This window comes from Pleurodeles waltl, chromosome 8 (genome assembly GCF_031143425.1).
Source record: "Pleurodeles waltl isolate 20211129_DDA chromosome 8, aPleWal1.hap1.20221129, whole genome shotgun sequence".
Taxonomy (NCBI): domain Eukaryota; kingdom Metazoa; phylum Chordata; class Amphibia; order Caudata; family Salamandridae; genus Pleurodeles; species Pleurodeles waltl.
In genome coordinates this window covers 1,536,759,014-1,536,785,559 of record NC_090447.1, presented here as the reverse complement: position 1 = coordinate 1,536,785,559, position 26,546 = coordinate 1,536,759,014, and the positions used below count along the sequence as shown (strand labels likewise).

The following is a 26,546-nucleotide window of genomic DNA, read 5'->3' as shown; positions in this document are numbered from 1 at the left end:
CTGAAACCGGTCCCAGGATGCTTGTTTGGCAGTTTGGGCTGGACTGTTCCCATGAGGAACAGGGTCAAGACTGATTTGCACATGGCTGGGTCCAAACTGGGGTGGCATGGTGAGCAAAAGAACGATCGATTAAACCCAGATCTGTGACTGGGGGTGAGTGTTTGCATTGTTCAGCACTCCGTCCATCATCCTTTTGGGTATGCCCAGACGTGGGTCCCTTTCCCACTGTGCCTCTGGATTCAAGCTAGCCTGGCTGATGAAGGGTGATACCCTGAAACCGATCCCAGGATGCTTGTTTCCGGTCCAGGGACGATCTGGCTTGGCAGTTCAGGCTGGACTGTTCCCATGAGGATTTGCATATGGCTGGGTCCAAACTGGGGTGGCGTAGTGAGCAAAAGAACGATGGATTAAACCCAGATCTGTGACTGGGGCTGAGTGTTTGCATTGTCAGCACTCCGTCCATCATTTGTGTGGCATATTTCCACGGTCAGAGATCATGAAAAGAGCCCACAGGTGCCATTCTCTGTCCCCAGGGACACCCGCACCCACACTAGGAGGACACCTAAGGATGGGGGACCCATCCCAGGTAAGTCCCGGTAAGTATATATATTTTTTTAACTCCAACACCGCTCTACGACCCTGACTTGGGGCCCCCTGCACGGCGCTGGCCCCAATGGCCATGCCCAGGGGACATTGGTGCCCAGGGCATGGACATTGGGTTGGTGGGCATGGCTCCTGTCTTTTGTAAGACAGGAGCCATGTCCATGGGGGTTGTGCGCTTGAAAATGGTGCTACACTGCTTAGAGGCATTTTTCTGCCTCTAAACAGTGTAGCGCCATAATGCGGCACACAAGTCCCGGTTCTCCCTACGCCTCCCCTGCCCTGTTAGTATCCTTTCCAAGGACGCTCACAGGGCATTAGCACCGGCTAGCACCATTCCATACATATGGCGCCAGGCTGGCATCCTGGAATGACGCTATACTTTTTCAAGCAAAACTGCGCGTGAAAAAGTATAAATCTGCCTCTTAGTGCTTTAAAAAACTTGTAAATAAATAGATATTTTGTCCATACTTTTTGAATGTTTAAATCCATATTTATATTGTATGCACTTGCGTGAGGCTTTCCAAGTAGCCCCGTCTTACACTGTGGGGGTCACCAGAAGGAACTTATCTGACCAGGAAAACTGATATTCTTAAACTTAGGCCCATATTTATACATCTTTAGCGTCGCATTTGCGCCTCTTTTTGACGCAAAATTAGCATAAAAAATTTACGCAAATGCGGCGCTAAAAAAGTATAAATATGGGCCACAATTGTATTTTGCAAGTTTGCGCCGCTTCGGCGCTAAAGAAGTATAAATATGCCCTGGTTGTCAATGTTAGGGTGGGATCCGTGCGCGGGGCATGCTGGGACCCCCGCCGCCCCTCCGGGCTCAGTCCCGCGTGCGCTGGAGCAGAAGCGTCGGAGCCGATCGAAGCGATCGATCACCGGAGCCCCCGCTGCGAGGTCCGTCTGTGGCCTGTTTACTGTAAAGAGACAGGGTGAGCGCGTGTTTACTGCCAGCAGAGCCACCAGGGAGGGACGGGGTGAGAAAGGAAAGGAGAGCAGACAGAGAAGCAGAGGCAGACCGGAGAGAAGGGAGGGATACACGAATCAGAGAAAAGAAAGATAGATAAGCAACAGAATCCAAAAGAAAAGAGATTAAACACAGTGAAGGAAGAATACAAAAACAAAGGAGAGGAGGCAAAGACAGAGAAACAGAAACAGACAGGAGAGAAAGAAGGGATACAAGAACCAGAGAAAAGAAAGATAGATAAGCAACAGAATCCGAAAGAAAAGAGATTAAACAGAGTGAAAGAAGAATAAAAAAGGAAAGGAGGGGAGGCAAAGACAGAGAAACAGACAGGAGAGAAGGAAGGGATACAAGAACCAGAGAAAAGAAAGATAGATAAGCAACAGAATCCGAAAGAAAAGAGATTAAACAGAGTGAAAGAAGAATAAAAAAGGAAAGGAGGGGAGGCAAAGACAGAGAAACAGACAGGAGAGAAGGAAGGGATACAAGAACCAGAGAAAAGAAAGATAGATAAGCAACAGAATCCGAAAGTAAAGAGATTAAACACAGTGAAGGAAGAATACAAAAACAAAGGAGAGGAGGCAAAGACAGAGAACCAGACAGGAGAGAAGGAAGGGATACAAGAACCAGAGAAAAGAAAGATAGATAAGCAACAGAATCCGAAAGAAAAGAGATTAAACAGAGTGAAGGAAGAATAAAAAAGGAAAGGAGAGGAGGCAAAGACAGAGAAACAGAAACAGACAGGAGAGAAGGAAGGGATACAAGAACCAGAGAAAAGAAAGATAAAAACAGAAAGTGAACGAAAAAGATAAAGGACAGTGAAGGAAGAAAGGGGTGAAGAAAGTGAAAAAAGAACAAAAAGTCAGAGAGAAGTAATAAAGGAGAAAAAGAAAAAGGTTTGAAGAGAAACAAAGAAGGAAATAAGGAGAAAAAGACGGTCAAAGCGACGAAGACGGAAGGTCGGGAGAAGAGGAGGAGAGGTAAGTGGCATTGTGAGCAGGATTATGAAAATTATAGTTCAAAAGAGAAAAAGACAGAGAGAGAAAGGGGGAAGGAGAAGGAAGCACGGACAACGAAAGAAGAAAATATTAAAAAATAAAATAAGAAAAATACAGAAAAATAAGATGTCCCCAGAGCTAGAAAGAAAACATAAATAAGAGAAAACGAAAGGAGAGGACCACCAGGATAGAAAGAGAGGGAGAGAAACAAATAGAGGAAGAAAGAGAGGATTAAAGACAAAAGAGGGACAGAGAGCGTGAAAGAGAGAGAGAGACAGAGAGAGGGGGTAGAGAGAGGGAGGAGAGAGCCAGAGACAGAAAACAGTAGAGGGATGGGGAGAGGAGTGAGAGACAGAGGGAGAGCGCAGAGAAGGTGAGAGAGGAAGACAGAGGGGTGGAGACAGAGAGAGGAGGGAGAAAGAGAGAGAGATAGAAAACAGAAGAGAGATGGAGAAAGGAGTGAGAGACAGAGAGAGAGAACAGAGAAGGTGAGAGCGGAAGACAGCGAGGAGTAGAGAGAGAGAGACAAAGAGAGGAGGGGCAGACAGAGAGGGAGAGGCAGAGAGAGAGATAGAAAACAGAAGAGAGATGAGGAGCGGAGTGAGAGACAGAGAGAGAGAGCGCAGAGAAGGAACGAGAGGAAGACAGAGAGGGGTAAGAGAGAGACACACACAGAGAGGAGGGAGAAATAGAGGGACAGAGAGAGAGACAGAAAACAGAAGAGAGATGGGGAGAGGAGTGACAGACAGAGAGAGAACAGAGAAGGTGCGAGAGGAAGACGAGAGAGGGACAGAGATAGAGAGGGAGAGAGGGGCAGAGAGCGAGAGAGAGTGTGTGAGAGAGAGGGATAGAGAGAAGAGACAGTGTGTGTGAGAGAGAGGGATAGAGAGAAGAGACTGGGTGTGTGAGAGAGACAGAGGGATAGAGAGAAGAGACAGTGTGTGAGAGAGAGGGATAGAGAGAAGAGAGTGTGTGTGAGAGAGAGGGGGATAGAGAGAAGAGACAGTGTATGTGTGTGAGAGAGGGAGAGAGAGAAGAGACAGTGTATGTTTGTGAGAGAGGGATGGAGAGAAGAGACAGTGTGTGTGAGAGGCAGGGGGATAGAGAGAAGAGACAGTGTATGTGTGTGAGAGAGGGATAGAGAGAAGAGACAGTGTGTGTGAGAGAGAGGGGATAGAGAGAAGAGAGTGTGTGTGTATGTGTGAGAGAGGGGGATAGAGAGAAGAGACAGGGTGTGTGAGAGAGAGAGAGGAATAGAGAGAAGAGACAGTGCGTGAGAGAGAGAGGGATAGAGAGAAGATAGAGTGTGTGTGAGAGAGAGGGATAGAGAGAAGAGACTGTGTGAGAGAGAGAGGCATAGAGAGAAGAGACAGTGTGTGTGTGAGAGAGAGGGATAGAGAGAAGAGACAGTGTGTGTGAGAGAGAGGGAGGGATAGAGAGAAGAGACAGAGAGTGTGCATGAGAGAGAGGGGGAAAGAGAGAATAGACAGAGTGTGTGTGAGCGAGAGCGGGTAGAGAGAAGAGGCAGAGTGTGTGTGTGAGAGAGGGGGTAGAGAGAAGGGACAGTGTGTGAGAGAGAGGGATAGAGAAAAGAGACAGTATGTGTGTGTGAGAGAGAGGGATAGAGAGAAGAGACAGTGTGTGTGTGAGAGAGGGGGGTATAGAGGAGAGACAGAGTGTGTGTGTGAGAGAGAGAGAGAGGGATAGAGAGAAGAGACAGAGTGTGTGTGAGAGAGAGGGGGATAGCAGGAAGAGAGAGTGTGTGTGTGAGAGAGGGATAGAGAGAAGAGACAGTGGGTGTGTGAGAGAGAGGGGGATAGAGAGAAGAGACAGTGTGTGTGAGAGAGAGGGATAGAGAGAAGAGACAGAGTGTGTGTGAGAGAGAGGGGGATAGAGAGAAGAGACTGGGTGTGTGAGAGAGACAGAGGGATAGAGAGAAGAGACAGTGTGTGAGAGAGAGGGATAGAGAGAAGAGAGTGTGTGTGAGAGAGAGGGGGATAGAGAGAAGAGACAGTGTATGTGTGTGAGAGAGGGAGAGAGAAGAGACAGTGTATGTGTGTGAGAGAGGGATGGAGAGAAGAGACAGTGTGTGTGAGAGGCAGGGGGATAGAGAGAAGAGACAGTGTATGTGTGTGAGAGAGGGATAGAGAGAAGAGACAGTGTGTGTGTGAGAGAGAGGGATAGAGAGAAGAGACAGTGTGTGTGAGAGAGAGGGGATAGAGAGAAGAGACAGAGTGTGTGTGAGAGAGAGGGGGATAGCAGGAAGAGAGAGTGTGTGTGTGAGAGAGGGATAGAGAGAAGAGACAGTGGGTGTGTGAGAGAGAGGGGGATAGAGAGAAGAGACAGTGCATGTGTGTGAGAGAGGGATAGAGAGAAGAGACAGAGTGTGTGTGAGAGAGAGGGGGATAGAGAGAAGAGACTGGGTGTGTGAGAGAGACAGAGGGATAGAGAGAAGAGACAGTGTGTGAGAGAGAGGGATAGAGAGAAGAGAGTGTGTGTGAGAGAGAGGGGGATAGAGAGAAGAGACAGTGTATGTGTGTGAGAGAGGGAGAGAGAAGAGACAGTGTATGTGTGTGAGAGAGGGATGGAGAGAAGAGACAGTGTGTGTGAGAGGCAGGGGGATAGAGAGAAGAGACAGTGTATGTGTGTGAGAGAGGGATAGAGAGAAGAGACAGTGTGTGTGTGTGAGAGAGAGGGATAGAGAGAAGAGACAGTGTGTGTGAGAGAGAGGGGATAGAGAGAAGAGAGTGTGTGTGTGTGTGTGAGAGAGGGGGATAGAGAGAAGAGACAGGGTGTGTGAGAGAGGGAGAGAGGGGCAGAGAGCGAGAGAGAGTGTGTGAGAGAGAGGGATAGAGAGAAGAGACAGTGTGTGTGAGAGAGAGGGATAGAGAGAAGAGACAGAGTGTGTGTGAGAGAGAGGGGATAGAGAGAAGAGACTGGGTGTGTGAGAGAGACAGAGGGATAGAGAGAAGAGACAGTGTGTGAGAGAGAGGGATAGAGAGAAGAGAGTGTGTGTGAGGGAGAGGGGGATAGAGAGAAGAGACAGTGTATGTGTGTGAGAGAGGGAGAGAGAGAAGAGACAGTGTATGTGTGTGAGAGAGGGATGGAGAGAAGAGACAGTGTGTGTGAGAGGCAGGGGGATAGAGAGAAGAGACAGTGTATGTGTGTGAGAGAGGGATAGAGAGAAGAGACAGTGTGTGTGAGAGAGAGGGGATAGAGAGAAGAGAGTGTGTGTGTGTGTGTGAGAGGGGGATAGAGAGAAGAGACAGGGTGTGTGAGAGAGAGAGAGGAATAGAGAGAAGAGACAGTGCGTGAGAGAGAGAGGGATAGAGAGAAGAGACAGAGTGTGTGTGAGAGAGAGGGATAGAGAGAAGAGACAGTGTGTGTGAGAGAGAGAGGCATAGAGAGAAGAGACAGTGTGTGTGTGAGAGAGAGGGATAGAGAGAAGAGACAGTGTGTGTGAGAGAGAGGGAGGGATAGAGAGAAGAGACAGAGAGTGTGCATGAGAGAGAGGGGAAAAGAGAGAATAGACAGAGTGTGTGTGAGCGAGAGCGGGTAGAGAGAAGAGGCAGAGTGTGTGTGTGAGAGAGGGGGTAGAGAGAAGGGACAGTGTGTGAGAGAGAGGGATAGAGAAAAGAGACAGTATGTGTGTGTGAGAGAGAGGGATAGAGAGAAGAGACAGTGTGTGTGTGAGAGAGGGGGGTATAGAGGAGAGACAGAGTGTGTGTGTGTGAGAGAGAGAGAGAGAGAGAGGGATAGAGAGAAGAGACAGAGTGTGTGTGAGAGAGAGGGGGATAGCAGGAAGAGAGAGTGTGTGTGTGAGAGAGGGATAGAGAGAAGAGACAGTGGGTGTGTGAGAGAGAGGGGGATAGAGAGAAGAGACAGTGCATGTGTGTGAGAGAGGGATAGAGAGAAGAGACAGAGTGTGTGTGAGAGAGAGGGGGATAGAGAGAAGAGGCTGGGTGTGTGAGAGAGACAGAGGGATAGAGAGAAGAGACAGTGTGTGAGAGAGAGGGATAGAGAGAAGAGAGTGTGTGTGAGAGAGAGGGGGATAGAGAGAAGAGACAGTGTATGTGTGTGAGAGAGGGAGAGAGAAGAGACAGTGTATGTGTGTGAGAGAGGGATGGAGAGAAGAGACAGTGTGTGTGAGAGGCAGGGGGATAGAGAGAAGAGACAGTGTATGTGTGTGAGAGAGGGATAGAGAGAAGAGACAGTGTGTGTGTGTGAGAGAGAGGGATAGAGAGAAGAGACAGTGTGTGTGAGAGAGAGGGGATAGAGAGAAGAGAGTGTGTGTGTGTGTGTGAGAGAGGGGGATAGAGAGAAGAGACAGGGTGTGTGAGAGAGGGAGAGAGGGGCAGAGAGCGAGAGAGAGTGTGTGAGAGAGAGGGATAGAGAGAAGAGACAGTGTGTGTGAGAGAGAGGGATAGAGAGAAGAGACAGAGTGTGTGTGAGAGAGAGGGGATAGAGAGAAGAGACTGGGTGTGTGAGAGAGACAGAGGGATAGAGAGAAGAGACAGTGTGTGAGAGAGAGGGATAGAGAGAAGAGAGTGTGTGTGAGGGAGAGGGGGATAGAGAGAAGAGACAGTGTATGTGTGTGAGAGAGGGAGAGAGAGAAGAGACAGTGTATGTGTGTGAGAGAGGGATGGAGAGAAGAGACAGTGTGTGTGAGAGGCAGGGGGATAGAGAGAAGAGACAGTGTATGTGTGTGAGAGAGGGATAGAGAGAAGAGACAGTGTGTGTGTGTGAGAGAGAGGGATAGAGAGAAGAGACAGTGTGTGTGAGAGAGAGGGGATAGAGAGAAGAGAGTGTGTGTGTGTGTGTGAGAGAGGGGGATAGAGAGAAGAGACAGGGTGTGTGAGAGAGAGAGGAATAGAGAGAAGAGACAGTGCGTGAGAGAGAGAGGGATAGAGAGAAGATAGAGTGTGTGTGAGAGAGAGGGATAGAGAGAAGAGACAGAGTGTGTGAGAGAGAGAGGTGTAGAGAGAAGAGACAGTGTGTGTGAGAGAGAGGGATAGAGAGAAGAGACAGTGTGCGTAAGAGAGAGAGGCATAGAGAGAAGAGACAGTGTGTGTGTGAGAGAGAGGGATAGAGAGAAGAGACAGTGTGTGTGAGAGAGAGGGAGGGATAGAGAGAAGAGACAGAGAGTGTGCATGAGAGAGAGGGGGAAAGAGAGAATAGACAGAGTGTGTGTGAGCGAGAGGGGGTAGAGAGAAGAGGCAGCGTGTGTGTGTGAGAGAGGGGGTAGAGAGAAGGGACAGTGTGTGAGAGAGAGGGATAGAGAAAAGAGACAGTATGTGTGTGTGAGAGAGAGGGGTAGAGAGAAGAGACAGTGTGTGTGTGAGAGAGGGGGGGTATAGAGGAGAGACAGAGTGTGTGTGTGAGAGAGAGAGAGAGAGAGGGATAGAGAGAAGAGACAGAGTGTGTGTGAGAGAGAGGGGGATAGCAGGAAGAGAGAGTGTGTGTGTGAGAGAGGGATAGAGAGAAGAGACAGTGGGTGTGTGAGAGAGAGGGGGATAGAGAGAAGAGACAGTGCATGTGTGTGAGAGAGGGATAGAGAGAAGAGACAGTGCATGTGTGTGAGAGAGAGGGATAGAGAGACGAGATAGTGTGTGTGTGAGAGAGGGATAGAGAAAAGAGACAGAGTGTGTGTGAGAGAGAGAGGTAGAGAGAGAGAGAAGAGACAGAGTGTGTGTGAGAGAGAGGGGGATAGCAGGAAGAGAGTGTGTGTGTGTGTGAGAGGGATAGAGAGAAGAGACAGTGGGTGTGTGAGAGAGAGGGGGATAGAGAGAAGAGACAGTGCATGTGTGTGACAGAGGGATAGAGAGAAGAGACAGTGCATGTGTGTGAGAGAGAGGGATAGAGAGAAGAGACAGTGTGTGTGTGAGAGAGGGATAGAGAAAAGAGACAGAGTGTGTGTGAGAGAGAGAGGTAGAGAGAGAGAGAAGAGACAGAGTGTGTGTGAGCGAGAGGGCGTAGAGAGAAGAGACAGAGTGTGTGTGAGCAAGAGGGATAGAGAGAAGAGACAGTGTGTGAGAGAGAGAGGGGTAGAGAGAAGAGACAGAGTGTGTGTGTGAGAGAGGGGGTAGAGAGAAGAGACAGAGTGTGTGAGAGAGAGAGGGATAGAGAGAAGAGACAGAGTGTGTGTGAGAGAGAGGGATAGAGAGAAGAGAGAAGAGACGGAGTGTGTGTGAGAGAGAGAGGGATAGAGAGAAGAGACAGAGTGTGTGTGTGAGAGATGGGTAGAGAGAGAAGAGACAGAGTGTGGGTGAGAGAGAGAGGGATAGAGATAAGAGACAGAGTGTGTGTGGGAGAGAGGGGTAGAGAGAGAGAGAAGAGACAGAGTGTGTGTGTGTGAGAGAGAGAGAGAGAGGGATAGAGAGAAGAGAGAATGTGTGTGAGAGAGAGGGATGGAGAGAAGAGTCAGTGAGTGTGAGAGAGAGGGATAGAGAGAAGAGAGAGTGTGTGAGAGAGAGAGAGGGATAGAGAGAATAGAGAGAGTGTGAGAGAGGGGGATAGAGAGAAGAGAGAGTGTGTGAGAGAGGGGGATAGAGAGAAGAGACAGGGTGTGTGAGAGAGGGATAGAGAGAAGAGACAGTATGCGTGAGAGAGAGGGGGATAGAGAGAAGAGACAGTGTATGTGTGTGAGAGAGGGAGAGATAGAGAGAAGAGACAGAGAGTGTGCGTGAGAGAAGGATACAGAGATGAAACAGTGTGAGAGAGAGAGAGGGATAGAGAGAATAGACAGAGTGTGTGAGTGAAAGAGGGATATAGAAAAGAAACAGTGTATGTGAGAGAGGGGGGTATAGAGAAGAGACAGGGTGTGTGTGTGAGAGAGAGGGATAGAGAGAAGAGACAGTGTGTGTGTGAGAGAGAGGTATAGAGAGAAGAGAGAGAGTGTGTATGAGAGAGAGAGGGATAGAGAGGAGAGACAGATTGTGTGAGAGATATGGATGCAGAAAAGAGACAGAGTGTGTGTGCGAGAGAGAAAGACGGGTAGAGAGAAGAGACAGAGTGTGTGAGAGAGAGAGGGATAGAGAGAAGAGACAGTGTATGTGAGAGAGAAAGGGGTAGAGAGAAGAGACAGAGTGTGTGAGAGAGAGGGATAGAGAGAAGAGACAGTGTGTGTGTGTGAGAGAGAGGGATAGAGAGGAGAGACAGATTGAGAGATATGGATACAGAAAAGAGACAGAGTGTGTGTACGAGAGAGAAAGAGGGGTAGAGAGAAGAGACAGAGTGTGTGAGAGAGAGAGGGATAGAGAGAAGAGACAGTGTATGTGAGAGAGGGGGGTATAGAGAAGAGACAGGGTGTGTGTGTGTGAGAGAGGGATAGAGAGAAGAGACAGTGTGTGTGTGAGAGAGAGGGATAGAGAGAAGAGAGAGAGAGTGTGTGTGAGAGAGAGAGAGGGATAGAGAGGAGAGACAGATTGTGTGAGAGGTATGGATTCAGAAAAGAGACAGAATGTGTATGTGAGAGAGACAGAGGGGTAGAGAGAAGAGACAGTGTGTGTGAGAGAGAGAGGGATAGAGAGAAGTGAAAGTGTATGTGAGAGAGGGGGGTATAGAGAAGAGACAGGGTGTGTGTGTGTGTGTGTGTGAGAGAGAGGGATAGAGAGAAGAGACAGTGTGTGTGTGAGAGAGAGGGATAGAGAGAAGAAAGAGAGAGTGTGTGTGAGAGGGAGAGGGATAGAGAGGAGAGACAGATTGTGTGAGAGATATGGATACAGAAAAGAGACAGAGTGTGTGTGCGAGAGAGAAAGAGGTATAGAGAGAAGAGACAGTGTGTGCGAGAGAGAAAGAGGGGTAGAGAGAAGAGACAGGGTGTGTGTGAAAGAGAGAGGGATAGAGAGAAGAGACAGTGTGTGTGAAAGAGGGAGGGGGATAGAGAGAAGAGACAGTGTGTGTTTGTGTGAGAGAGAGATGGATTGAGGGATGAGTGTGTGTGTGAGGGAGAGAGGGATAGAAAGAAGAGACAGAGTGTGTGTGAGAGAGGGATAGAGAGAAGAGAGAGTGTGAGAGAGATTGATAGAGAGAAGAGACAGAGTGTGTGTGAGAGAGAGGGGGATAGAGAGAAGAAACAGGCTGTGTGTGTGTGTGAGAGCGAGGGATAGAGAGAAGAAACAGGGTGTGTGAGAGAGAGAGGGGGATAGAAAGAGGAGACAGTGTGAGTGACAGGGAGGGATAAAGAGGAGGGACACAGTGTGTGTGAGAGAGAGCGGGATAGAGAGAACAGAGAGTGTGTGTGTGAGAGAGGGATAGAGAGAAGAGACAGTGTGTGTGAAAGAGGGAGGGGGCTAGAGAGAAGAGACACAGTGTGTGTGTGAGAGAGAGAGGGATGGAGAGATGAGTGTGTGTGTGACGGAGAGAGGGATAGAGAGAAGAGAGTGTGTGGGGGAGGGATAGAGAGAAGCAAGACAGAGTGTGTGTGAGAGAGAGGGATAGAGTGAACAGACAGGCTGTGTGTGTGAGAGAGAGGGGCTAGAGAGAAGAGACTGGGTGTGTGAGAGAGAGGGAGATAGAGAGAAGAGACAGTGTGTGTGTGAGAGAGGGATAGAGAAAAGAGACAGAGTGTGTGTGAGAGAGAGAGGTAGAGAGAGAGAGAAGAGACAGAGTGTGTGTGAGCGAGAAGGGGTAGAGAGAAGAGACAGAGTGTGTGTGAGCAAGAGGGATAGAGAGAAGAGACAGTGTGTGAGAGAGAGAGGGGTAGAGAGAAGAGACAGAGTGTGTGTGTGAGAGAGGGGGTAGAGAGAAGAGACAGAGTGTGTGAGAGAGAGAGGGATAGAGAGAAGAGACAGAGTGTGTGTGAGAGAGAGGGATAGAGAGAAGAGAGAAGAGACGGAGTGTGTGTGAGAGAGAGAGGGATAGAGAGAAGAGACAGAGTGTGTGTGTGAGAGATGGGTAGAGAGAGAAGAGACAGAGTGTGGGTGAGAGAGAGAGGGATAGAGAGAAGAGACAGAGTGTGTGTGGGAGAGAGGGGTAGAGAGAGAGAGAAGAGACAGAGTGTGTGTGTGAGAGAGAGAGAGACAGAGAGAGAGAGAGAGAGAGAGAGAGGGATAGAGAGAAGAGAGAATGTGTGTGAGAGAGAGGGATGGAGAGAAGAGTCAGTGAGTGTGAGAGAGAGGGATAGAGAGAAGAGAGAGTGTGTGAGAGAGAGAGAGGGATAGAGAGAATAGAGAGAGTGTGAGAGAGGGGGATAGAGAGAAGAGAGAGTGTGTGAGAGAGGGGGATAGAGAGAAGAGACAGGGTGTGTGAGAGAGGGATAGAGAGAAGAGACAGTATGCGTGAGAGAGAGGGGGATAGAGAGAAGAGACAGTGTATGTGTGTGAGAGAGGGAGAGATAGAGAGAAGAGACGGAGAGTGTGCGTGAGAGAAGGATACAGAGATGAAACAGTGTGAGAGAGAGAGAGGGATAGAGAGAATAGACAGAGTGTGTGAGTGAAAGAGGGATATAGAAAAGAGACAGTGTATGTGAGAGAGGGGGGTATAGAGAAGAGACAGGGTGTGTGTGAGAGAGAGGGATAGAGAGAAGAGACAGTGTGTGTGTGAGAGAGAGGTATAGAGAGAAGAGAGAGAGTGTGTATGAGAGAGAGAGGGATAGAGAGGAGAGACAGATTGTGTGAGAGATATGGATGCAGAAAAGAGACAGAGTGTGTGTGCGAGAGAGAAAGAGGGGTAGAGAGAAGAGACAGAGTGTGTGAGAGAGAGAGGGATAGAGAGAAGAGACAGTGTATGTGAGAGAGAAAGGGGTAGAGAGAAGAGACAGAGTGTGTGAGAGAGAGAGGGATAGAGAGAAGAGACAGTGTGTGTGTGTGAGAGAGAGGGATAGAGAGGAGAGACAGATTGAGAGATATGGATACAGAAAAGAGACAGAGTGTGTGTACGAGAGAGAAAGAGGGGTAGAGAGAAGAGACAGAGTGTGTGAGAGAGAGAGGGATAGAGAGAAGAGACAGTGTGTGTGTGAGAGAGAGGGATAGAGAGAAGAGAGAGAGAGTGTGTGTGAGAGAGAGAGAGGGATAGAGAGGAGAGACAGATTGTGTGAGAGATATGGATACAGAAAAGAGACAGAATGTGTGTGTGAGAGAGAAAGAGGGGTAGAGAGAAGAGACAGTGTGTGTGAGAGAGAGAGGGATAGAGAGAAGAGAAAGTGTATGTGAGAGAGGGGGGTATAGAGAAGAGACAGGGTGTGTGTGTGTGTGTGTGTGAGAGAGAGGGATAGAGAGAAGAGACAGTGTGTGTGTGAGAGAGAGGGATAGAGAGAAGAAAGAGAGAGTGTGTGTGAGAGGGAGAGGGATAGAGAGGAGAGACAGATTGTGTGAGAGATATGGATACAGAAAAGAGACAGAGTGTGTGTGCGAGAGAGAAAGAGGTATAGAGAGAAGAGACAGTGTGTGCGAGAGAGAAAGAGGGGTAGAGAGAAGAGACAGGGTGTGCGAGAGAGAAAGAGGGGTAGAGAGAAGAGACAGGGTGTGTGTGAAAGAGAGAGGGATAGAGAGAAGAGACAGTGTGTGTGAAAGAGGGAGGGGGATAGAGAGAAGAGACAGTGTGTGTTTGTGTGAGAGAGAGATGGATTGAGGGATGATTGTGTGTGTGAGGGAGAGAGGGATAGAAAGAAGAGACAGAGTGTGTGTGAGAGAGGGATAGAGAGAAGAGAGAGTGTGAGAGAGATGGATAGAGAGAAGAGACAGAGTGTGTGTGAGAGAGAGGGGGATAGAGAGAAGAAACAGGCTGTGTGTGTGTGTGAGAGCGAGGGATAGAGAGAAGAAACAGGGTGTGTGAGAGAGAGAGGGGGATAGAAAGAGGAGACAGTGTGAGTGACAGGGAGGGATAAAGAGGAGGGACACAGTGTGTGTGAGAGAGAGCGGGATAGAGAGAACAGAGAGTGTGTGTGTGAGAGAGGGATAGAGAGAAGAGACAGTGTGTGTGAAAGAGGGAGGGGGCTAGAGAGAAGAGACACAGTGTGTGTGTGAGAGAGAGAGGGATGGAGAGATGAGTGTGTGTGTGACGGAGAGAGGGATAGAGAGAAGAGAGTGTGTGGGGGAGGGATAGAGAGAAGCAAGACAGAGTGTGTGTGAGAGAGAGGGATAGAGTGAACAGACAGGCTGTGTGTGTGACAGAGAGGGATAGAGAGAAGAGACTGGGTGTGTGAGAGAGAGGGAGATAGAAAGAAGAGACAGTGTGAGTGACAGGTAGGGATAAAGAGAAGAGACAGAGTATGTGTGATAGAGAGAGAGAGGGATAGAGAGAAGAGAGAGTGTGTGTGAGGTGAGAGGGGGATAGCGGGAAGAGACAGTGTGTGTGTGAGAGAGAGAGAGAGAGAATGAAAGAGAAGAGACAGTGTGTGTGTGAGAGAGAGGGATAGAGAGAAGAGACAGAGGCCCTCATTTTAACCCTGGCGGTCTTTTGAGCCAACAGGCTGGCGGGACGTACCGCCACATTATGAGTGTGGCGGGTTGGATGCAGCCAACTCGCCACTTCACCACTCATACGATGATGGCGGTATGAGCAGCCAGGCCGGAGATGTCAATCTCCGACCAGGTGGCCCACGGAGTACCGCTGGCGGCATTATGAGCCTTCCTTTCGCCATGGTTTCAGTGGCAATAGCAATGCCATGATAACCATGGCGGTAGGCCCTACCGGTGACAGGGATTCCTTCCCTGTCACCAGTAGTCGGCTCCCCCACCCCGCCAACACTCACCTAAAAATCCTCCACCCCCCTCCATTGAAACACGTCCCCAACTCCCCCCTGATTCGAATACCCACACCCCTCCGATACACGCATTCACTCCCCCATCCCCCATAAACGCACACATCACCCTCCCACCCCCACTACAGTCAGAGCACCCTTGATCCCCCACCCCGCATACACGCACACATACACCCACACACACCATGCATACACCCATTCACGTACGCTGGCATACACGTATTCACTCATTCACTGGCAGACACGCATTCACATACACATTCGTCCAGACATACTCACAGACATTCTTACACACAGGCACACTGACATGCGGACACGCACTCACTCCACCATTCTTAAACGCATTCACTCACACGCATACAACACAACACACAGACGCATTCACACACGCACTCAGACACACACACAAAATCCCCCCCTCCCCCTCCACTGTCGGACGCCCGACTTACCTTAGGCGAGGAGGTCGTCCGGCAGGGAACAGGAAGGGGCGCTGCTACCTCCAGCAACGCCCGCTAGCAGAACACCGCCCGGCCGTATTGCAGCTCAAAATACGGCTAACAGCGCTTCTACTGGCGGGCGGTGCTGGTGTTAGCAGCGCCAGGTCACCACCGTCTACAAGTATGAACACTGCCGGATTTCCGCCCTTATTGTGGTGGAAGTCAGACAGTGGTCATAATCTGGCGGATGGGTAGTTACCTCCAGAGTGTGTGTGAGAGAGAGGGGGATAGAGAGAAGAGACAGAGTGTGTGTGTGTGAGAGAGAGGGATAGAGAGGAGCGACAGATTGTGTGAGAAAGGAATAGAGAGAAGAAACAGAGTGTGTGTGAAAGAGGGGGGATAGAGAGAAGAGACGGAGAGTGAGAGAGAGGGGGTGGAGAGAAGAGACAGAGAGAGAGAAGGGGGATAGAGAGAAGAGACAGAGAGTGAGAGAGGGGGGAGGAGAGAAGAGACAGAGTGTGAGAGAGAAGGGGGATAGAGAGAGAGTGAGTGAGAGGAGGTGGAGAGACGAGACAGTGTGTGAGAGAGAGGTGGATAGAGAGAAGAGACAGAGACAGCTCTGGGATGCCTCGGCCCTCACAGCCTGGGGTGAGAGAATCCTAGAAGTGGAGCATCCTCAAACCCTCAAGTGGGCCTTTTATGTCTTCTCTGCTAGAAGCCTCTGAGTGTCGATCAAGGCACTAGGGCTGTGTGTCCGGCTCTTCCCAGGCCCCAGCTCCGATGTTTGGGAGGGAGGAGCGCCAGGCCATGAGAGGCATCACTGAGGAGGACCTGGAGAGCTTCCTCCACAACAAGGTGAGGAGAGGGGGGGGAGAAGCCTGTCTGTGGGGCTGCGTCTGTCTGTCCTCTCAGCGCCTCCTGAGCCTTTGCCTAGCGGTCTGTCTCTCTGACTACCCTTTGGCCCCTTTCTCACTCTTTGTTTTTCCCTATTTGTCTCTCCCTTTTTGTCCCTGTCTTTCTATCTCATTTTGTCCCAGTCTGTTTGTCTCTGTTTGATCCAGTCTCTTTGTTCCTTTATTTCTGCCTTAATTTGTTTGTGGCTTTCTGCCTCAGTTTGTCCTAGTTTGTTCTTATCTTTCTGTCTCAGTTTGTCCTAGTTTTTTCCCTATCTTTCTGCCTCAGTTTGTCCCTATCTTTCTGCCTCAGTTTGTCCTAGTTTGTCCCTATCTTTCTGCCTCAGTTTGTCCCTATCTTTCTGCCCCAGTTTGTCCTAGTTTGTCACTATCTTTCTGCCTCAGCTTGTCCTAGTTTGTCCCTATCCTTCTGCCTCAGTTTGTCATAGTTTGTCCCTATCTTTCTGCCTCAGTTTGTCATAGTTTGTCCCTATTCTTCTGCCTCAGTTTGTCATAGTTTGTCCCTATCTTTCTGCCTCAGTTTGTCCCTATCTTTCTGGCTCAGTTTGTCCTAGTTTGTCCCTATCTTTCTGCCTCAGTTTGTCCCTATCTTTCTGCCTCAGTTTGTCCTAGTTTGTCCCTATCTTTCTGCCTCAGTTTGTCCCTATCTTTCTGCCCCAGTTTGTCCCAGTTTGTCCCTATCTTTCTGTCTCAGTTTGTCCTAGTTTGTCCCTATCCTTCTGCCTCAGTTTGTCCTAGTTTGTCCCTATCCTTCTGCCTCAGTTTGTCATAGTTTGTCCCTATCTTTCTGCCTCAGTTTGTCATAGTTTGTCCCTATCCTTCTGCCTCAGTTTGTCATAGTTTGTCCCTATCTTTCTGCCTCAGTTTGTCCCTATCTTTCTGGCTCAGTTTGTCCTAGTTTGTCCCTATCTTTCTGCCTCAGTTTGTCCCTATCTTTCTGCCTCAGTTTGTCCTAGTTTCCACCTATCTTTCTGCCTCAGTTTGTCCCTATCTTTCTGCCTCAGTTTGTCCTAGTTTCCACCTATCTTTCTGCCTCAGTTTGTCCCTATCTTTCTGCCTCAGTTTGTCCTAGTTTGTCCTTATCTTTCTGTCTCAGTTTGTCCTAGTTTGTTCCTATCTTTCTGCCTCAGTTTGTCCTAGTTTGTCCCCATCTTTCTGCCTCAGTTTGTCCCTATCTTTCTGCCTCAGTTTGTCCTAGTTTGTCCCTGTCATTCTGCCTCAGTTTGTCCCTATCTTTCTGCCTCAGTTTGTCCTAGTTTGTCCCTATCTTGCTGCCTCAGTTTGTCCTAGTTTGTCCCTATCTTTCTGCCTCAGTTTGTCCTAGTTTGTCCCTATCCTTCTGCCTCAGTTTGTCATAGTTTGTCCCTATCTTTCTGCCTCAGTTTGTCCCTATCTTTCTGCCTCAGTTGTTCCCTATCTTTCTGCCTCAGTTGTCCTAGTGTGTCCCTATCTTTCTGCCTCAGTTTGTCCTAGTTTGTTCCCATCTTTCTGCCTCAGTTTGTCCTAGTTTGTCCCCATCTTTCTGCCTCAGTTTGTCCCTATCTTTCTGCCTCAGTTTGTCCTAGTTTGTCCCTGTCATTCTGCCTCAGTTTGTCCCTATCTTTCTGCCTCAGTTTGTCCTAGTTTGTCCCTATCTTGCTGCCTCAGTTTGTCCTAGTTTGTCCCTATCGTTCTGCCTCAGTTTGTCCTAGTTTGTCCCTATCCTTCTGCCTCAGTTTGTCATAGTTTGTCCCTGTCTTTCTGCCTCAGTTTGTCCCTATCTTTCTGCCTCAGTTTGTCCTATTTTGTCCCTATCTTTCTGCCTCAGTTTGTCCCTATCTTTCTGCCTCAGTTTGTCCTAGTTTGTCCCTGTCTTTCTGCCTCAGTTTGTCCCTATCTTTCTGCCTCAGTTTGTCCTAGTTTGTCCCTATCTTTCTGCCTCAGTTTGTCCTAGTTTGTTCCTATCTTTCTGCCTCAGTTTGTCCTAGTTGTCCCCATCTTTCTGCCTCAGTTTGTCCCTATCTTTCTGCCTCAGTTTGTCCTAGTTTGTCCCTATCATTCTGCCTCAGTTTGTCAGTTTGTACCTGTCATTCTGCCTCAGTTTGTCCCTATCTTTCTGCCTCAGTTTGTCCCTATCTTGCTGCCTCAGTTTGTCCTAGTTTTTCCCTATCTTTCTGCCTCAGTTTGTCCTAGTTTGTCCCTATCCTTCTGCCTCAGTATGTCATAGTTTGTCCCTATCTTTCTGCCTCAGTTTGTCCTAGTTTGTCCCTGTCTTTCTGCCTCAGTTTGTCCCTATCTTTCTGCCTCAGTTGTCCTAGTTTGTCCCTATCCTTCTGCCTCAGTTTGTCCTAGTTTGTCCCTACCTTTCTGCCTCAGTTTGTCCTAGTTTGTCCCTATCCTTCTGCCTCAGTTTGTCTAGTTTGTCGCTATCCTTCTGCCTCAGTTTGTCATAGTTTGTCCCTATCCTTCTGCCTCAGTTTGTCCTAGTTTGTCCCTGTCTTTCTGCCTCAGTTTGTCCCTATCTTTCTGCCTCAGTTGTCCTAGTTTGTCCCTATCCTTCTGCATCAGTTTGTCCTAGTTTGTCCCTATCTTTCTGCCTCAGTTTGTCATAGTTTGTCCCTATCTTTCTGCCTCAGTTTGTCTAGTTTGTCGCTATCCTTCTGCCTCAGTTTGTCCCTATCCTTCTGCCTCAGTTTGTCCTAGTTTGTCCCTATCTTTCTGCCTCAGTTGCCCTAGTTTGTCCCTATCCGTCTGCCTCAGTTTGTCATAGTTTGGCCCTATCTTTCTGCCTCAGTTTGTCCTAGTTTGTCTCTATCCTTCTGCCTCAGTTTGTCCTAGTTTGTCCCTATCTTTCTGCCCCAGTTTGTCCCTATCTTTCTGTGGCAGTTTGACATAGTCTGCCTTTGGTTTTCCCTATCTTTCTACCTCAGCTTGACCCAAGCTGGACCAGTTTGTTGCTGCCTTTCTACCCTGTTCTCCCAGACTGACCCTGTTTGTCCCTATCTTTCTGCCTCAGTTTGGGCCAGTCTGCCTCCTTTGTCCCTATCTTTCTGCCTCAACTTGACCCAATCTGGACCCGTTTGCCGCTGTCTTTTTTTCCCCTGTTGTCCCAGTCTGGCCCTGTTTGTCCCATCATTCTGCCTCAGTTTGTCTCATTCTGCCCCTGTTTGTCCCTATCTCTCTTCTTCAGTTTATCTCAGTCTCGCCCTGTTTATCCCTATCTTTCTGCCTCAGTTTGTCTCAGTCTGTTTGTCCCTCTTTGTCCCTATCCTTCTGAATTAGTTTCTCCCAACCTGCCCCTGTTTGTCCCTATCTTTCTGGATCCGTTTGCCCCAGTCTTGCCCTTTCTGCCCGTATCTTTCTGCATCAGTTTGTCCCACTCTGCCACTGTTTGTCCCTATCTTTCTGTCTTAGTTTGTCCCAATCTGCACCTGTTTGTCACTCTTTTTGTGTCTTAGTTTGTCCCAGTCTGCCCCTGTTTGTCGCTGTCTTTCGGCCCCGTTTATCCCAGTCTGTCTCTGTTTGTTCCAGTCTGTTTGTCCCATCTTTCTGCCCCTGTTTGTCCCAGTCTACCCCTGTATGTCCCTATCTTTATGCCTCAGATTTTCCCTTCTCTGTTTGTTTCTGTTTGTTCCAGTCTTTGACTCTAATTTTCTGCTTCAGTTTGTCTGTCTGCCCCTATCTTTCTACCTCTGTTTGTTCCAGTCTGCCTCTGTTTGTTGCTGTCGTCCTGCCTCTGTTTGTTGCAGTCTGTTTGTCTCATCTTCCTGCCCCATGTTGTCCCCATCTGCCCTTCTTTGTCCCTAAGTTTCTGCCTCAGATTTTCTCAGTCTGTTTGTTTCTGTTTGTTCTAGTCTTTGTTGCTATCTTTCTGTCCCAGTTTGTCCCTGTCTGTCTCTGTTTGTTCCAGTCTGTTTGTCTCTATCTTTCTGCCTCAGTTTGTCCCAGTTTGCTGGTCTCTTGTTGTTCTAGTCGGTTTGTCCCTGTTTATTTCTATCTTTTTGCCTTTGTTTGTTCCAGTCTGCCTCATTTGTTGCTGTCTTTGCGTCTCAGATTTCCGTCTGTCTCTGTTTGTTCCAGTCTGTTTGTCCCTGCTTGTCCCATCTTTCTGCCTCAGTTTGTGCCAGTCTGCCCCTGTTTGTCTCCATCTTTCTGCCTTGGATTTTCCCAGTCTGCTGGTCTATTGTGGTTCCAGTCTGTTTGTCCCTGTTTGTTCCTATCTTTCTGCCTCAGATTTCCCCAGTCTGTTCCTATTTTTCTGCCTCATTTTGTCTCAGACTGCTCCTGTTTGTCCTGATCTTTCTGCCTCAATGTATCCCAGTTTACCTCTGTTTATTGCTGTCTTTCTGCCTCAGTTTGTCCCACTCTATCTGTGTTTGCTCCAGTTTGTTTGTCCCTTTTTGTCCCATCTTTCTGCCTCGGTTTGTCCAGTCTGCCCCTGATTGCTCCTATCTTTCTGCCTCGGTTTGTCCCAGTCTGCCCTGTTTGTAGCTGTCTTTCTGTCTTGGTTTATGGCAGTCTGCCACTCTTTCTCCCGATCTTTCTGCGGCAGTTTATCCCTATCTGCCTCTGTTTATCACTGTCTTTCTGCCTCAGTTTGTCCCTCTCTATATATGTAGGTTCCAATCTGTTTGCCCCTGTTTGTCCCTATCTTCCTGCCTCAGTTTGCCCCAGTCTGCTGGTTGTTACATACACACACTCACATTCTTGTGGCGGAAATCTGGCTGTGGTCATAATACAGCGGACGGCTGGTAGCCGCGGCAATGGTCTTTTGGCGGCCGTTGCCGCGGCAGTAGGCGGTTTTTACCACCGATGTCCAAATGAGGGCCTAAGTGATTTGCCTAGGATCACAGGATGTTGAGCCGACGCTGAGACTCAAACCTGGTGCCCCAGCTCCAAAGTCGGCAGCTCTGACTGTTACGCCTCATCCTTACTTCAAAGGGTATTAAATATGAGTCATAAAATCGGCGTGCTCATGCAGTCTGGGCAGAGCGTTTTTTGTGGTCATTTTAGGGCCGTGCAGCTTGCAGTTGTGGCTGTGTTTTGCATGGCATTGGTGCCTTGTAGCAGCTACTCTAACAGAGTCATCTCTCACTGTGACCCTCCCAGGGTTTTGCCAGTTGCCTTGCTCCCCAGTCAGGCCATGCTGCCCATGTTTGTACTAGAAGTGGGCAAGCCACTGAAAGCTCGAGTGAGGCATCTGAGAACCCCGAGCCCAGGACGAGGCGAGCTCTCAGTGAGGTGATGTGGCCAAGCGGCCACACCTGACACCCATGTATCGTCAGGAGCCGGGACTGAGCCAGGCTTTGGCTGACCATCTTGCGAATCCCACCAAATCTCTGTGTGCGTAAAACAAACATGTAACGTAGTCTGTGTCTGTTGTGAAGCTCTGCTAGGTCCGTGGGCAAGGTTTGCACTATGTAAAACTGACTGCAACGTAATGTGGATTCTGCCTGTCACCCATGCTCTAAGCTGATCAGACAAAATGTTAACCTTTGAGGTCAGAAATAGACACCCATCTACTGGCTGAACTGCAGTGTGAAATTGGAAAATCTGGGATCAATCCCAGCTTCCCTGCTGGACCAAATGTTGTGATCTTAGACAAATGTTTTATTTCACAGATCCTTCTATTTGTTCATTATCACTTATGCGAGCATCTTCAAATATGTGACTGCGGGATGTGTGCTGTACAAAAAACATGTTCTGAGTTAGATTTAATAGCCTAGCAAATGCTGCCATCTATAATAACAATCGAGGCAACATTTAAGGTTTACATGAAAATTGCTTAGCCTTCTGATTCTCCAATAGTATTGTCATTAGAGCGGGCAGGAATGTGGGCCGGTTCAGCTTTAAAAAGTCACTGTTTCAATAACTACTTTTCAAACAATCTAGGCCCGTATTAGGGATTAGTCGCACTTTCCATGTTTGCGCCACGGCGCACCTTAAAGCAGGTTTACCCGACTCGGAGTTCCATAGCGCTGGGTAGAAGAGGTGACTTTGCCCCCTGGAACCAGAAAGACTCCAAATGTCAAAAATATCACTAAAACAGTTGCTGGGGGCTAGAAATGGGCCAGAGGCACTGCTGACTCGGAACTGACACTGGGAATGAGTTTGGAGCCTTTTGGAGTATGGGAAGCTGTCTTTTGTTTGCCTGTATCCAAGAGAAGATCCTGGAATCTTACTCGACTCGGAGTTCCATAGTCCTGGGTAGAAGGAGTGACGTTGTCCCCTTGAACTCAAAATGTGGCAAATGATACTAAAACAGGTGCCTGTGGGCTAGAAATGGGCCAGAGGGACTCCTGGCTCAGTACTGACAATGGGAGGAAGTTTGGGAGCCTTTTGGACTATGTGCAGGCACCCTTGCACCATGGTGGAAGGGTGCCTGCGTTGCAAGGAAAATACCTTCCTGCACAAAAACAATCTCCCAAGATATTTCCTTCTTTCTATGAGTGCTGCAGTTTGCAGCACACATAGAAAGAGGAAATAATGAGGAGAAAAACATATTTTTCTCCTTGTTACGCCATGCTCTGGGAGGCGTCGCAATTTCACACAATCCCAGGTTGACAAACCTTTGTAAATCTGGGAATGAGTGAAACCATGGGTGGATGCATGGGAGCGCCAATGTACCACCCATGGGACGCCTCCCAGAATCCAGCCGCTGCAATACGTTACATTTTTTTCATATAGCCAGGCAAGGTGGCGCAAATAGCCCCTTGCATGTCTTTGTATATATCTACTGGCATTTTGCGTAATGGATGCGTCACAACAGGGGTGCAACCATGACGCAAAATGATAGCAAATATGGCCCTTGTCTTCTTTCCTGCTCAGCACAGGCTGAAGCTCTGGGATCTCAGGGCAAAGCTTGTATGTGTTGGGAGGATAAATTATGAGCTGTTCTTTCTGATGAACAATGACTCTACTGCTGTTTACAGACAGGTTGCATATCTGCCAGTACTAGGCTCAGAATTATCCATTATAAGCTCCTTCAGTTGGCGTACTATACCCATATCAAACTGCCTAGATTCAGTCTTTAACCGGATGACCGTGTGACAGATGTGGTTTAAATGACACAGATGTTTCACACCTGGCATGGCCATGCTGGCCGGTATACTCTTACTGGTTGCAGCTACAGGAGGCCTGTTCTCTTACAACAGAGGAAAGGATATTACTGGCTTCCCTTTTGGCTGTTCTGGGATATATTAAAGATTTATCTGCTTCCTTCAGGAAATATGTTGCGCTAGCCTTACATCTTGCCAAGATATGGATTGCTTGCCGCTGTGGATGTGGGCGGGCACCTATCTTCAAAGACTGAATCGGAGATCTCATATTTTGTTTATAATTGTATTGATATAGCGCTTACTACCCCAGACGAGGTGTTGAAGCTCTTTTCGGCGAGTAGCACACTACTCCGTAACCCAGAAGGATTAGTGGTGGATTAGTATGGGGAAATGTTAGTTAATTTGAGCGGTGGACATCTGAGTCTGTCAGTTGGATTGAATTGAGCAGTTATCGGTGTATGCTGAGCGTCTACCTATTTCTTCATGTCCCAGAGATATTTGGCGCCCCCTCCACACCCCGTTGACTCCGCCCTAACGGCATGGCGTCCCCTGAGCACACACTTCTACCATTCGGTGCTGCAGTCTGTCTATGGGCGTTCTGACTCCTGATGTACCTGGAGTTTATACCTTTGTTAATGTTGTGGCCATTTGCCGCCGTGCATTGATTGTACCCGCCTGCTTCGTATGTGAGGGTTGTAGCAGAATATGGTTCTGTATGAGATGCTTTGTTGTACGTGGGGATGGGCAGCACAGTTCGATGGAACTCTGTCGCCACTCTTGTTTGCTTTCACTTGTCATAATTAAAGCTAATTAAAAAAGTAGTACACTTTCTGCAATTCTAAACACACCTTATCATATTCTAATGCGATGTTTGTTGCATGAGTTATATGCAAAATATTTTCAGGGCTGGGTTCGTGCACAGGCTCTTAGAGCCAGAGCCGACCCTTGGCTGGGGTCTGGCACGGTTTTCGCTGTTAAATTGTTGGCTGGCCCACCTCTAGTTTGCACCTGCCATTGTGCCTGTGTGTGTCTGCCTCGTTCGTCTGTCTCTGCCTGTTGGTCCAAGTATCTCTGTTTATCCCCATCGGTCTCTGTTGCCCCTGTGTTCCCTAACTGATCTTCACTGACTCTCTATTACCATTTGCCTGTCTGCCACTATCTTATCAATCAATCAATCAATCAGTAATTTGTTAAGCGCGCTACTCACCAGGAAGGGTCTCAAGGCGCTGGAGGGGGGGGGGGTGCTCCTGCTCGAAGATCCTGCCTGTGGGTCTCACAGTGCTTGTGTGTTTTTCATCTGTTTATCTCTCCCTATTTCTGTTTGTTCCACTTTCCCTCTCTGTCTGCATTTGCCCCACTCCTTCCATTTCTCTTTGTCCCTGTCTGTCACTTGGGAACAGTAGCCAGACTGGCAAAGTCCCTTGATGCCAGCCCACATGGTAACAACCGACTCAACAATTAATACCCCAGTTTCGAGGATAAGAAGCATAGGCACCAGAAGCAGGAATGTGGGGGTGCTGCAGCTCCCCCAGAATAACCACAACAGCATTCAGAATGAGCAACAAAGATACCCTTAAAGTTTACCTTGTCACAGAGGTCAAAGGTCAGGCTCTGTCTTCTGACAACTGCTGCTTATTCTTTTAACATGTAGACTGGTGTTTACTTTTCTTTCTCTGACTGCAAAGTGAGAGTATTTTATGATACAAAGCGTGTAACCAACTTGCTGAGTGTAAAAGGAAAGGCTGTATGATGTTATTTGTTTCTAACAGAACAAAACTTGACCTGTACAATTATTTCAAAATATATAAACTGTTTGGAAAACACAAATGAAGAGATTTCTTTTGTAATTCTGAAGTGTGATGGAAACAAACATTGTGAGAGGATTAAAACAATGCAAGACACTTCATTTGGTGATGCACAAATCACAGCTGTTCCCTGAAGTCCTATTTCCACACATTATCAGTTGTGCAATTGCATGTTGCAAATTTAGTAGCCATTTCAATGGAAAATGTGTTGTCTATAAATGATAATGGCTACCACGTGGTGCGTTGGTAATATTTTTGCGACAGCGTGTCCCAAAATGCACCACCGGCTACATTCCACACCCTTACCTCTCCTGACGAATGGGTACGGCTCATCGGCTACAGTGGTTCTTTGAGTGATGCTTAGAGTTTTCACAATCCCTTCATCTTCAGTGATGGAACTGATAGCACCCTCCCACTTCGAGGATTGTTCCAGCTCCACTGCTAAAAGACACAAGCTTTGCAGGCAGTTCCGAAGGAAGACTGGGCCAGTACCAAGATTTCTCTCCAGCAGCAACTCATGTATGTGCCTCTGAGGCAGATGAGTGTCCAAAGCACTGGGCACACAGCAGGAGTTCAGTGTGGCTGTACTCTTCTTAGAGTAGCTCCTTCAGAACAGGGAGAATACTGACTGATCTACTCAAGAGGCACCTTGCTATCAGTGGGAGCCTGCAGAACAGAACTGGCCACATAATGCTTTTTGAGGTGATCGACTAACACCTTTCTGTTTTTCTTTGGATCAGGCAACAACAGCAAAATGACTGAGTGCCTTCTGCCCCAAGAACTGGAACACGTGGTCTGTAGGGCAGTCTGAATACTTGTTCGCCAAGGATGCTCTCCTGAACTAGCTCTCATACTTTGGAGAGACACCCACCAGCAGCTTTAGGAATCTCATCTGTGTTGGTGGCAGTCAGAGTTCTTCATGTTAGACAATTTAGTTCTAGTTTATTGAACAATTTGCCACACAGGGAATCGTGTTAAAGAGGTGGGTGTTTTCCTTTTCAGGGACCTCAAGATCAGGCACATACATGGGTACTCCAAAGAGTAATTCATAAGGAGTGTAAACACTTAACATTGCTCGGGGTCATTTATATGGTGCAAATGATTTGGTGCTCTCTGAACAGGTTATGCAGCCAGCTCAGTCCTGCATCCAACACCCCAGCAGCCAGGGCTCAAGCAGACTATGGATGCTGTACCTATTGTTTTCTAAGCTTTGGTAAGTGTTGCAACCAGTATTATTGCTGTCACATTGATCCCCACCAATCTTAGGTTGAGACCGAGTTCCAGGAGCCACTTTAAAGGTCCGCACCACTGCTTTTGGAGCCACGTCTGCTGCGCAGTTTTCTTTAGCATCAATGTCTGCACTTCTATGCGCTATGATATGCGAACAATGGCTAAAGGGAGTTTGTTCTGGGAAAAGCTACCTTTCCCCAGAGTTGCTTCCTTTTTGTTCACTCCCTTTGAATCTCTGAATTAGTTCAGCCACTAGTGCATTGTGTCCTTGGACACAGTGTGCTGAATCCAACACAATCCAAGAACTGCCTTCTATTGTGCACCTAACAGTGCATGTATTTCTGTGCACAGTAGAATCTTTTGTTTCTGTGGTGCCTTGAAGTCACAGGGTATTTCTGTTTAGTGCCAACCACTGACTGTGCAGAACTATCCATGGAAAACACACACACATACTCGTGCTTGGGTAGATCATTCAGGGTTTGTGAATATTTTGTGTGTATCGAAAAAATTATTGCATGAGAAATGTATGGACATCTTCAAACTTTGTCATTAAAAAAAAAACTGTACCAAACAGAGGTGTAGAATAGAGTCACTAGTAATACTAGCTTTGTTGCTGCTTTTAGAGTAGTATGGGAGAAACTATGGTGATTTGTTTTCCCTGCACCGGCCGCTCTTTTAGTATAGGTGTGTGTACGGAGGTGAGAATTTTCTAAGCAGGAGTAAAGTATTTCTTGGCAGAAGAATAGAAGTGAGATCTGAAAGCTATTGGAGTTGCCCGTCCTGCATTGTACACTGGGTACGTGTAGCCCTAAGTGCTGGCAACAACCCTGATTACTAGGTTAGTTCTGTTGT

At 48.1% G+C, this 26,546-nt stretch overlaps 1 protein-coding gene across 1 annotated transcript in view; it reads left to right on the top strand.

Annotated features, from left to right (window-relative positions):
- The first annotated feature begins 1,556 nt into the window (after window positions 1–1,556).
- MAB21L3 (mab-21 like 3) overlaps window positions 1,557–26,546 on the top strand; it is a 126,600-nt gene continuing 101,610 nt past the window's right edge. Inside the window, exons 1-2 of the mRNA XM_069202975.1 lie at window positions 1,557–2,552; window positions 15,424–15,563. Coding sequence (XP_069059076.1) covers window positions 15,489–15,563 — 75 coding nt within the window. The 5' untranslated portion in view covers window positions 1,557–2,552; window positions 15,424–15,488. The remainder of the gene's footprint in view (window positions 2,553–15,423; window positions 15,564–26,546) is intronic.